Source organism: Clinocottus analis, unplaced genomic scaffold (genome assembly GCF_023055335.1).
Source record: "Clinocottus analis isolate CAN_PGR_092001 unplaced genomic scaffold, fCliAna1.0.p SCAF_13, whole genome shotgun sequence".
Classification (NCBI taxonomy): Eukaryota; Metazoa; Chordata; class Actinopteri; order Perciformes; family Cottidae; genus Clinocottus; species Clinocottus analis.
The window spans coordinates 4,468,564-4,481,944 of NW_027175854.1; the positions used below are offsets into that span (position 1 = coordinate 4,468,564).

General features: G+C 40.6%; 1 protein-coding gene across 4 annotated transcripts; it reads right to left on the reverse strand.

The window, feature by feature from the left end:
• Positions 1-2,652: 2,652 nt before the first annotated feature.
• rbm18 (RNA binding motif protein 18) lies at positions 2,653-13,296 on the reverse strand. Of its 4 annotated transcripts, none has more exons than XM_068574819.1 (6): positions 13,084-13,296; positions 12,079-12,189; positions 7,192-7,318; positions 6,626-6,706; positions 3,840-3,940; positions 2,653-2,984 (listed from the first exon to the last, which is right to left on the reverse strand). In XM_068574819.1, the coding sequence occupies exons 1-6, from the start codon at positions 13,086-13,088 to the stop codon at positions 2,804-2,806; spliced, it is 606 nt and encodes a 201-aa protein (XP_068430920.1). In that variant the 5' UTR covers positions 13,089-13,296; the 3' UTR covers positions 2,653-2,803. The 4 variants fall into 4 exon arrangements, with proteins under 4 accessions (XP_068430920.1, XP_068430919.1, XP_068430922.1 ...); XM_068574818.1 differs by having other exon boundaries at positions 6,620-6,706; XM_068574821.1 differs by lacking the exons at positions 2,653-2,984; positions 3,840-3,940 and adding an exon at positions 3,947-4,627.
• Positions 13,297-13,381: the final 85 nt, after the last annotated feature.

The window sequence follows — 13,381 nt, forward strand, 5'->3', positions numbered from 1 at the left end:
GAAGTTATGAAGCTACACGCAGAGGCGAGGAGTTGCTTGCTGCTCCTCGGAGAGCCTCATTTAGAACAGAACGAGTTCTTCCTTTCCTCGTTTCCCCCTCTCTCGACTTTTTGGGAAGGAGTCTGACTACAGGAAGTGAATCAAATTGAGAGGCTGGCAGCTTTTACTCCGAGGCTTCAGAGGTGCAGGGATAGAAGTCGGCGGGTGCGCAGAGAAGCAGAGCGTCTCTGCAGAGTGAAAGTTTGTGCCTTCTAGTTGAAGAAGGGGGAGGGTGGAGGAAGACTTTCATATGCGTGAGAAGGGTGGACACACTTTGGAACAGTTATGACAGAAACTTAGTCAAACTGCTGGTGTTTGATATCTCAGCCACATATAGCTGCTGCCATGACCAAAAAAGTTAATTATAGCTATTTATATAATTGCCATTTATTTGCTACGAGAAAGATACAACTACAACTAACGCAGTGATTACGGATGTACTCGGGTATATAAATAGACATTTTTACACAGTGTTTTCACATATATGTTGGGTTATACATTCAAGCTCAGTCTCCACCAGCAGAACACATATTGATGCCTCAAAATGCACAACAAAATAAGCATAATGGTATAAAGAAATATGGTGTAGCTAGTTATCTCCTCACTGCATGTACTGCCCATTATCCTCATCATTTAAAGCTTTGCTTTTTTTATTGTAGGCAATTCAAAATTGTTTTCGTTATATTAATTCCAAATATTTAAATTCCGTATGTTGTGTAAATATAAATGCACATGTATGGTGAACAATATTTTGCAGGGTAGAACAATAAAGAATAACTACATTTTTTTTTAAATGAAAAGAGACATTATGTGTTGAAATAAAACAGAAAAGGGCTGTGCTTTATTCCAAATGAAGCAGTATTTTGTGTTTAATTGTTTTAAGCTAAATAAACCAAACAAACAAAACAATTGTGAATTTTGTATATGTTTTAATCATGTAGAGTAGAGGATCGGATGCAGATGAAACAAAAAGGCAACGAGTAACGAAAGGGAAGCTGATAATCCAACCGGTTCAGCATCGACGTGTCAATCAGGATCCAGAAGAAATGATCAAAATAAACCAGACCGGAAACAAATTAGGAAACTTGAAATTAATTTGAAATATTCAACCAATTAAAAATATGTTTTAACGAACAGGCCTTTCATTTAAAACAGATAAATACACACCTTTAAAATAAAACTTTAATTTGATTTTACGGCCATTAGAAATAGTCTTCAGTCGGATGATTTTACAATAAGAGAGACATTTAAAGAACATGCTGATTGATGTTAAGAGGTAGGATTTGATTGGTTCGGTGCGCACAAAATGCTGCTCCTTCATCTCATCGAGTAAAGAAATCTCGATCTCGATCCTGCTGCAATATCTAATCCGGGGATTATATATTATATACTCTTAATACATTAGTTATCCACAGAACCTTCGGTTGGTAGTTCCTCCTCCAAGCCAACAAAGGCAGAGTCAAATATTTTGTTCTTTTCTTTTCTTCTTTCAGATCACATCAGAAGTATAGTGCTTCACAAAGAAATCAATAACACATATTACATGTTAGAATACTTTCCCACATTAGTCCCATAGGCACAATGCCCTACGACATATTAACATTATTTAAAGCAACTTTTGGTAGACTGCACAAGAAAATTATAAAAACAGCCACTATCGTCATGTCTGGGGAAAAATAAAAGATAACTGGGGATCAAAACATAATGGATGCTAGAATAACAGAATTATCAGTTATTACAGAAAACATTGAGACGTTTGTACTGACAATAGTTTCCATGGTTCCTAAAGGTTCTGTGATAATTCAGGACAGCAGTCTTTAACTGGTTTAGTCTTCTAAAGTCTCCCATTAAAGACTTGGAGATGGTTTACAAAATTTCTTATAAAACAATATAATCATAAAAGCATGGTCTGAGTATTCTAATGACGTAAAACTGAGTCCTGTATTTCATGAGCGATGCAGAAAACCTAAAAGATTGCTGAAAACAACACGCTGTGGACATGACATGTCTTTAATTGGTAAATTTAAAATAAAGAGATTGTGGCAGGCAAAATCCCAAAACTCTACACAACACACAAAAAAGCCAGTAAAAAGAGTTTGACTGCATACATATAAAAATGTAATCAGAGAGAAAAAAAGTAAAATATTAGGTAAAGAGCAATGTCAGACAAAAATACTGTAACTTACAGTGTCGCTGAGTGGCCTATTATTTGAACTCCATGAATACAAACCTGATACAAATCTGTGTATTTCATCCTCTTCAGTGACGTCTTGAACCAAGAATTGTATTTCGCATTTGAATAATATGATCAGAAACTCAAAACATGTGAAAACCAATAAGAGGATGGGCATTCAGACTCTTTAATAACAACCTTTCTATTCCCTGGCAGCGGTGATCATGTGACTCACCACTGTATGATTCACCTGCATTAAATCTCTGCAAAAGTGAGAAAGCAGACCAATATGGGATCCAACCTGTGCAGCAGTCAGGTATGGTGCTTATGTTAAGACCCAAAAAATAACTAATAACTGTCAACCAAAAATAACTAATAACCACTTTAGGTACTTGTCCATGATTGCTGTGAATACTCCCAAAGAGTCTGGGTTCTCAAAGTATTGTCAAAACCTTTTATTCCCAGAGGTGTATTGTCTTTATAGCATCTTAGAGTCTGTTTGTGTGTAGGTGGGGGCTGAAGTGTGCAGGTGGTGGTGGTGGTGGTGGTGGTGGTGGAGGAGGGGTCCTCCAGAGTGAGTGGGAGGATGGGTCATCTCCTAAACTTGCGGAAGGGCCTGCTCTGGTTGTTGTGTGATTTAGAGTAGGGCTCCCAGCGTTTCCTCTCTGGCGGTTTGTTGTAAACGTAGGCCGACGGACCCGAGTAGTCATCTTCTGGATTCTCCTCCATCATCTGGAGCTTGGCCTCGATGGCGCGAATTTTAGCACTCGTACTAGAGGTGGAAGAAAAGAAGAAGAAGAAGAAGAAAAAAAAGAGGAGATGTTAGCGGCGAGGCTGAGGGGGAAATACCAGTGCTGGTGCTGAGTGGCGAACTGAATGATGGGACAGATCCTGGCTCTTGGCTGAGGGGGAAAGAAGAGGCGATATTAGCACTCTTAGTAATGGGAGGGACAGATGCGGCAGGGGGGGAAAAAAAAGGAGCACAACCAGTTGTGCTGCATGAAAAGCAGAAAACTTGCATTTAAATGGTGAAACAGAATTTGAAGGAGCGAGTGAGAAAGATTACAGTGCAGGTGAGAAGAAGAGTGACCGAGTGAATGAGTTCTGCCGGTGTCTAAAAAGCCGGAGGGAGAGAGTCTAAAGGAGTGAAAAGAGAGTTGTAGCTCCTCTTTTCAGCTGTGTGCAAAGATTATTCTGAAGTTCACACTAGAACTGAAGTGTGGAGACTTTCCTGAATCCTGAGCTGATAACTTGCACACACACTGGATCGTCCCGTAACAGTTGATGCTGCGAGACCAAGAGGCCTTTTACCGGCTGAAGAGCTGGAAGTGTATTTGTATACGTGAACATAGGCTCCAAGTGTAGTTGTCTCAATAATGGAACTGTTGGAAGTTGCTTTTACAGGACTTTGATGTTTTTTTAGTCCAGTTGTACCAATATGAATTTTACTTTAATGGAACAAGCGCACAAGCTCTCCTATAATGCCTTCAGGCCCAAGCGTGAGTTAAATGATTTGTTATGGTAGCTCCCAAAGTGACCAGAAACTACATCCTCACTGAGCTGGCTAAATCTGAATTTATTTTTTCCCCGATGATTTCTTCTTTTTTAAGAAGGGTTTCCTACTAACCTGAGGTGGTTGGAAGTTACCGGTCCATCCTCTGCCGCCCCGCTGCTCGACGGTTCCAGGCTCGGAGGCATCGTCTTGTCATTACGGAAACCTTCAAACCTCTGCAGATGAGACACGTGGCCGACACAAAATGACCCACATAAACAGTGATTGAAACACAGATGGACGGACACATGGAGAGAGACAAAAAGGGGTAAAAAGGGTGGAAGCAAGAAAAGACGCCCGTGCAAAGAGAGACAGAGAAACTTAGGAGAGTCACATCGAGCTCCAAATTAAATGTGCTTAGTGCATCATGTGTGCGTTTCTAGACTTGGGCTCGTGTCAAAGTCAAGACAATGCTGTCAAAGGGAACTCATAGGAACGTGTTCTGAGCACATTTTGGGGACAATCACACCTGCAGTTTGAAATGTTTTAGTGCCCATGATGGAACAGGACCACATGACAAGAAGAGAAAGAGAAGAAGATGGAGAATTTAAAAAAAAACATCCGGTGAGAATCAGGCATTCAGAAACCATCAGACCAAATAAACACTGACAGCAGTTGTCTGGGGAGCCAACTCCAGCTTCCTCCCACAAAGACCAACATTATTAAACTGAAGTATTGATTTTTGTTTGGGTCTGCTCAAACAGTAAACAAGCAGGACTTTGCGTCCAGCTCATGATCACACCCTCAGGCATGAGGAGAATAAAGGGGGAGCAGCTGATGAGCAAAAAACAACGTCTGCACTCATTCCTTTCAAAAAACCAGCTTCCAAACATCTCCACCAGCCAACACAGAACTCTCGAAACCTGCGAAGAAGAAGAGACAAAAAAAAGAAAAAAGAAACATGATTGGTATGAGAAAACCCCCGGTGGTTGGTGCAGCAGCAGCAGCAGCAGCCATTCGCAGGAACATGATGCTTAGATATGAGTTGGTGTGAGCGGGACTTGAATCAAGTTACATAAATGCACTAACATGGTCTTACATACCGTCCCAAGAAATAAATGACATGCATAGCCAAGAATAGGTCTAAAACAATGACCATTCCAGCAGCCAGGACCCTTCCCTTCCACCTATTTCTCAAGGCGAGGAGCTGGAATGCATGTAGATGTACAGTACATGTCAGGTCATACTGACTCTGTACATAAGCCAGAGCTGATGTTATGGGAACGTGAAGTTTATATGCTTCGAATGGAAATTGTGATTTTAACACTATAATAAGCACACACTTGCATTATAAAGGATTAAAATACATGTTTAATGTGTTACAGATCATTATGGATGCAGTAAGAGGACTCTTAGTAATCGTAATTAATAAATACAGAATAAAACAGGACTGAATAAGGACACAAATGCTTGAAAAAAATAAAATAAATCAGATTTAGAAAGCCATAAATATTTATGAAGAGTTTGAAGCAACACTTCAATAAACGTTCATCAACGTGCACTTCCTCTCTTTCAAAACTATGTAATACAGTCAAGATGTAAGCCTGGAAATGAGACAACAACTTCTAACGGCGACTGTCTCTGACTCATTTATCCCAGTACGTCAATTCTGTGTTGCAAAGACAGGCTTGCTAAAAAATGTATCACGATTGACTGGACCTGAAAGATGCTCAAATCATACTCCTTTAATCAAGACAATTTAGATTGACATGTGTGTCTCTAGCGTGTTGAAGCACGCCACGGGATGGAATTATTACTCTTGCAATTTGCATTCGTCAGCTGGGACACTGATGACAAAGCTTTGCTCATAGCTGGCTGATGCGTTTGCAGCATCGCACCCATGTGTTGAATCACAGCATTATTCAAATTCGAGCTGAACCCAGAGCTGTTGCCCTGACTTTCACACCCTAACCGACTGAGCTCGTTGGGTGTTACAAAACTAAATTCAGTAAAGACATCTTCATCAGTCCTGCCACGACCTCGCTCAGCGGCTTGAAAACCCACCAGCACACAGCTGCTGTACAGAGCTCTTAATCTGCTGCTATGTGCTCAAAATCCCACGTATGGATGCCGGACACTACTTCCAGAGTCACAAACTGGTAGAGACAGAAATACACATTTATTCCGAATAAAAATAGATTTTTAATATTTTGAGCCTGTGCATGAAATGAGCTGTAGTTCAGTGATGCAGCGAAACACCCTCTGGCTGAGGACTTGCTCATAAAAGTGTATCAAATCCAGATGATGGTGGACACCAAAACCCTCACTATGTCAGTAAAGTATTTAATTTGGGAAAACATCCATCGTAGAAATGAAGTGAGGCCACTGGCAAGTGTGAGTGAAGCCATGAAAAAGGTGTTGACAGACACTGTGAGTAAAGTAGTAAAAAAAGCTTACATTTGGGGTTTTTAAATGGTATAAATAACCAAAGCTATTTTTGGTTGGAGTGGTGGATTTAGCGTATACGTGTTGTCTTGGAGGCGGCAGCTTTGGCCTTGACCTCCCTCTCGTCTACTGTGTGTGTGTAGGGCGTGATTGGTCTCTATGCAGGATATCCCTTCACCCACTGCCAGTAGGCGGTCTATTGTTAAAGGACAGGCACAGGTTGTGCTGGGATCTGCTCTCCAAAATCTAACCACAGCAGTAGTAGGACACGGGTTCCTCGACTGTTTTCAAATCTCTGAAAGTCAATGATGAGCTTTAACTAATGCACAGGCGTATACATTTAGTCTCTTTATCTGCAGCCTCAACCACAGTGTCACAGATAAATGGGATGTGCTTTAATAATCCACTGCGCTATCAGGATGTAGAAGATTTTTCAGTTTCATAAAAGGGGAACAGAGTTTGACACTTACCCTTACCTGTGCATGCGCCCAGCGCACCACCAGCTTCTTGGACAAAGCTAGCTTCCCATTTAAACATTGGATCGCCCTCTCGGCCTCCTGCAGACAGTCACACAAACACAGAGAGAGGACGAGGAAAAGAGAGAGAAACAGATACATTAAGTACTTCTTCAGTGTGTGTGTATGTGCATGATTGTCTAAGTGTGTGTGAGAGTGTAAGGTACACACAACACTTCCTCTGTATAATCCTTTAGGGAGGGCTTCATATCCCACTGATGGAACAAGCTGTGAAACAAGATGCTTATCACAATCCCCAGGCTCACTCAAAAACAAATACTGCCTGCTGAACCTGTGAATTGTTTGCTTTTTTTTTTAAACCCACCAATATGTTGGTGTGTCACCGACTAAAGAATTATTTAATTTGTTAAAAATGCAATATCCTCATCCATACAATATCAATTAAACTGCCAATCATTGACATATTGTGTATTGGAATTGTATCAATTACAATTAGATTTGAAGTTTCACTTCAAATAACACATTTTTGACAGATAAATCATCGAAAATAGGAATATTGCACGTACATCTCTGGTGTTGAAGTTGACGAAGCAGTAGCCCCGTGGCTGTCCCTCCAAAGGCCCAGACTTATGAAACAGGAAGTCAAACTGTTTCACATTGCCAAACTTCTCCAACAACTTCACCAGGTGATACCTGTCGGAAAAAAGGAGTCATGAAAACATACAGTAAGAAATTAAAATCATATTAATTCTTAGTATCTATTCTGTCAAGGATTCTTAAAAAATAACAAAGCTTGAATTAAGTAAGAAATCCCACATGAAAATGACTAATCTTACATCAGAAAATGCACTCCACAGGATATTGGGGTTCACCCGTATGAACCAGCCACATAGATCTGCGGCACACTGTATTTGCCAACCTGCAGTCTGTGAATCTGTCAAGTGGGGCTAATGAGAACGACAGCTTTCTCTCCCTGACACCTTTTTAGCAGCAGGCCAGCTGGTGCGGCAGCGCAGTGACAGTAAATCTCTCATGGAGACAATGCTGAGGATACAGTAGCAGGACAATGAGGGAATAAAAAAGAGGAAGCCTCAAATCTCCCCTGAGCACCGAGCTCTGCACAAACATCCACTCACTGTGTGGAGCTGCCTGGGACCGCTGGACTACGAACCGACATAGAAATGTTGTCACGGTAGAGCTATGCGGCGTGTGAGGATTTGTAAGGTTTGCGTGTAAGTGACCACTGGCAGCCATGGGAACATCATTACTACTGACAGTGTGAGTTCAAGGCCTCCCGTAGACTATTTTCACTGCGATATTACTGTAAATACCCAGGTGCTGATTGAACGTTTCCAATGCATGCTGAGCAGCAGGTGCTTTTACATTTCATGACTCGTCAAAGCTTGTGTATGACAGGATTCATGAGTCATATTCTTATTTTTACATGTGCAGAATAAAGGATTGTAAGAGGAGAGTTTTCAATGGCGGTCCACGGCGGCCTCCTGATTGATTCGTCATTGAAACCACCTGTGAAGCACCTCCTTATGTTCTTGAGCTACTGAGAATTCAAAACAATGAATTACTTCAGAAAAAAAAAAATCAATTTCCTGGTTGTTCTTTGGCCAAAGTGGCTCAACAATTTGCTCATGTATCACTTTATGACTGTTCCTGAATTAATTCAAAAAAACATAATTAGTTTGACACAACAGGCATTTTTCACTGCAGATATTTTGATTGGTCATAGTAGAACAGTTGTTACTAATTACATTAACAATGGAGGAAGTTACTCAAGTCCTGTCCTGTCTGACAGCTATAGATACTTATTGCTTTTCACCTTAAAAATGGTCGGACCCTTCGTATCAAGGGAAAACTATTTAGCCACATCAATATTATTATTGGTGAATATTATAAATGTGATATTTTATCCTTTTTGGGTTAAGTAAATTCTCGTACTTCTTCAGCTAAACAAAATATAAAAAGACAGTAACCTAAGATCAGCTGGAGAATGCATTGTCACAAAGCTGAAACAGGGCTATTTTATGAGCTCATTCAATATTTTTAGAGAATTGTGGTTCTTAAAGGATGGCGAGCTACAAACTTATGACGACCGTATGATGAATTGCTGTAGATTACACAACAGTATACAAAGGAGTTCAAATCAGCACTACTGATTGAAATCAAATCTATCAAATGTATTTCCAATAATTCAACAGTAATATTAATCTAAACGTATCATATATATATATATATATATATATATATATATATATATATATACATACATACATACATATACACACACACACACACACTACTGCGACCTACTACTACTGTACTTTTTGACATTTATTTGTTGAGTCAATTTCATCATTTAAAATGCAAAAACAAAAGAAATCAACAAACCCTTTCCTGTGTTATTGTCTCGGATCCTTTAGTTTGTGTGACTTTCCAATCCTCAGTGACCCCAGGTGTTTTATATAACGGCATTGTATTGTTTAGTTGATTGTTATTTGTAATTCTGTACCTGTGTGTGTGACACCACAAAGATAACTGTATGACGTTTACGTGCAAGCACGCATTTATGTGTATTAATGGGACTCCATGTGGGACACGTAGGGTGAATTGTGCGACTTAGCTACAGGTTGTTGTAATGTCTTCCCCCCAGTTATGACTCCCTGGGGGGGATTTTAGGCCAAAGACAATTCCTGCTTTTCCCAGACAACACCCTGCAAGCCTGCCATGTGAAGGTGGCTCCTCCGGCAGTACGAGGCTGAAAGGCAGTACGAGGAGAAAGGCAGTCATTTAAGTCAAATGTTGTAATGCCATAATTTTCATATTGCTATATATTCAGATAAATGTAGTCTGGATGTTTGTGCATACGTGTAAATTTGAGAGGGTTTAGAAGGCTGACACTCGAAGAACGTTTTTTTGGATGGGCCTGAGCCGAACCACAATGGACCGCTACTCCTGGGGGCTGTAAAAACCACCGGAGGAAGAGGAGGAGAGGGGGAGGAAAGGGAGGGAAAGGTGGAGAGACTGGGAGAGTAAAGTTCATAGAGGGGAAGTTGACGCTAAGGTGAAAGGTGGAGGAAGAGGAGGAGAAGCCAAAAGAACAGAAGAGGTGAGCAGCCCAGGTAGAGACACAGGAGCTAAAAGGCAAAGAAGAGGAAGGAAATGAAACGGGGGATGTAAGTCCAATCCAGAAAAAGACAAGACAAAAGGTTGGAGAGTAGGTCAGAGTGAGGAAAGGTAAGATAGGGGGTAAGTTTCAACTTTCTGGCAAGTCAACTATCTGCAATTTCTGCATACTGTCATACAAATCTAGGCCCTGCAGTATGACAAAGTTCATAGTTATAAGTTCTTTCATAAGACATCACGACAATTTCCAGGTACGCAACTTAAAATGTAACAAGAGTGCCGGAGAGAGAAGAAAGAGGGAGATGGTGATGGATTACCACTAATGAGAAATTCACTAGTTGAGCAACCAAAAGCACAAAACATGAATATGTGCTGAAAGCTCCAGTTACACCTGCTGTGTCTCTGCGCTGTGCGCAGGGCAAGGAAATCTGACTCACGTGGGATGCTCATCTAACCTCTGAGAGGAGTTAAAAGTGTGCGACTGCTTATTGGTCCTTTCTTTTTACTGAGCATTTAAAGTGACAGCAGATAAGCGCATTAGAGATTTCTCTGAACAGAGTTGCTAGCTGCACAGAAAGAGGGGAAAAAATAGAGAGTCTGAGATGCAAAATGAAGAAAGTCACAAGCTTGAAATTATTATTTTTTGTACAGGTTTGTAAGCTATGAGCCCTTCATGACTATAAATATCTTCTCAGAAAACTTTGAGATCAGTCACAACCACACACACGCTCCAAAATCGTTCTGACGGAGGACACAATGGCTGATACGAGACTTAAGTGCAGCCTTCTTACCTCATAACATCCTAATCTAATATTTCACCCTGACCAACCAGAGCAGAACATTTGATCAGCAAACGAGGCAAAGTACGACAATAATACCATTGTAAAATGTTGATATTATATTAAAAAGGACATTTAAAGCTGTGGTAGCCTATTTAATTTTGCTGATATTAGGCAGAAATTCCATTATACCGTTCAGCAAAATGTTATTCAAGGCAGTTTTTTGGAAAAGGAAAAATAAATTGAATAAATTAAAGACACTTGTAAGCTCAAATAAACCATTTAAGTTTAAAAACTTTAAAAGATATAATAAAAGAAAGAAATAAAACCAACGTGTCATACACAATGTTTTAAATAAACAGAAAATCTCTTTCAGAATAAACAAAGTCATATTAATATTCCTGGCCTTGTGTATTCATAATCAGCACCTTGCATTTCAAGTCTGATTTTCACTTCTGCACTGAGTTTTGGTTTGACGTACCGGGACAAACCGAGTGAGCACTGCGTACGCTACCCAGGAGCTAATTAATCTTCCCAATCAGCATCAGGGGCCACGGGCATTTCTCTTGTTTTCCCTCCATACTGTGGGGTAGTGAGCTATTTAAGGAGAGGTAGAGCAGAGCAGGGAAAGGGGAAGGAAACGCCTGTCTAGACACCCACCAGAGCTACAGCCCATACATTCTCCAGCATCCCCCCACAGGCACACTAACACACCCCCCACCCCGAAAAACTACCATCTCTATATGTAAGGGCGCTCTCCACACTGAAATTCAGACTTTCTTTACATTTATACAGTCGACTGCACACAGAACTGCAACAATAAAGGTTTGTGGAAATGAGACACGCTAATAGTGTACAAACAGACACCTTAGTGTTGAAGCCTACACCTCCACCAGGTGCCACCCAAACATCAACTGTGTATTTAAACTTGCTTACACACACACACACACACACACACACACACACACACACACACACACACACACACACACACACACACACACACACAACTCCAGGGTGACACTGAGAGAGTAAACAGGGCAGGTGAGTGAGGAATGATAGCTGCTCCTTAGCAGAGCAGGTCTCCACGCCTCGCTGCCTCTCTTTCACACACCCAGCCCTGTCTGCTCAGTCTCAGCCTGCAAAACACACACACACACACACACACACACACACACACACACACACACACACACACACACACACACACATATATATATACACACAAACACACAGTTAATCAATCATATATGCACACACAATGCATTGCCTCTCCATGAGGTAGAGCCTCACCTTAAAAAGCAATATCTCAGGTTCATAACATGGACTGACTTACAAGAACCTCAAATAAAACACTTGTTTCTGCTAAAAGTCCAAACTAACTGGATCATATGTTTGAATCTGAAAATGTGTATCCTTGTAGTGAAATACAGATATGTTTTTTTTTCAGTTCAAATAACTTTAAATCTCTTAACATGTGAAGAGGGGAGGGGTGACAGTGTGTTTCTGTCTCTAACTCGAAGTGGATTTACTCACTCTGTAATTTTGGGATCAATGTTGCCTATCCACAAGCGGTTTCCGTCATGAGCACTCTCTGACATGATGGAGGCATTTTTCACTGTCTCTGCTGCAGAAGACATGTGTACTCTGTGAAAGGTAGGAATAGAAGACAGAGAAATTAAGTCAACAAAGAATGGCAGATATAAGTTGACTCTTTTGCATTAGTATCAGATACTCAGCAGTCATTGAGCAAGGCAGAAAATGAAAAGTTATCAGAAAAAACAACTCATTTGATTACATGCAGACGTGAATGTCTGAGCTGAGACTCTTAATCGGTGCTTTGTAATAAGGAGCTCCCTGGATAGCCAACAGTTAAGTCTGAATACATAAGTATTGCTAATAACGTAAGGACAGTGCTGCAATTGAGAGCTTATTCATAGAATCAAAAGGCAATTAGATTTATTTCAATTCATTAATATAAATGAATTTGTCAGTTCACTTAGATTCATTTCTCGTTTTTTATATTTAATGGGAGCTTGGTATGTCGTAGCATCAGTGTAAGTATGATTATAACGTGACATGTGTAAAGCAGTGACGGGATTGTGGTCAAATGCACGTGAGACGCAGTTTAATGCTCCACAATGTCAGCATCCATATTCTCTTGTGTACATTACATATCAGTTATCGAGCTTCCCAGGTAACCATGATTGTTGCAATCAGGAAATCATGGATGTACGTTACTTCTATTCACTTTTTTATTCGCCTGATTGTTATGAAATAATCAAGAAAAAAAGAACTACGATATCGAGTTATCTCTCAGGAAACGTTGCTCCGAGCTAAAGATAGCTTAACGAACCGAAGGCTGGTCGACGATGTTCCCTGGTTCAACCAACTGCGTGACGTTAAAGTTAAACTCATCTCGGTCATTCAGATGGCAACATGTTAAAGATAAACTAAATATATCCACTAAACGGTTAACAGTCCGTTTAGGAAGAGCAGCCGGTTGCTATCGGCTAGATAGCTTAGATAGCATCATTTTACCTCATCGGTCTGTCAAACGTCCTCTTTGATAGCGACTGAATCCTCAAACGTAATTTGCTTAATCCCACTTTGGGATGATTCCGTTACACACTAATCATTTCAATGCGTATGTGTTCCTTCTGTAAAAAATGACCAGGCTAGCTAACCTAGCTCGAAGGATAAACAGTCGCCTTGCTAACGTCTCACAACAAAGGCGCAGGGTGATGTTGTAGTTTGTTTAACTGTCTGTGGGTTCAAGAGGAGAGGCTCATTTTTATTTTGGCGTGTCCCGCGCATACACCGAGTCGGCTTGGTTTAA

What these genes read in the sequence shown, in the direction of transcription:
- rbm18 (XM_068574818.1), bottom strand. An exon ending in ATTGATCCCAAAATTACAGA is followed by an intron (nt 7,319 to 12,078) that starts GTGAGTAAATCC and finishes TTTTTCCGACAG; the next exon opens with GTATCACCTGGTGAAGTTGT. An exon ending in GGGCGCATGCACAGGTAAGG is followed by an intron (nt 3,941 to 6,619) that starts GTAAGTGTCAAA and finishes TCTCATCTGCAG; the next exon opens with AGGTTTGAAGGTTTCCGTAA.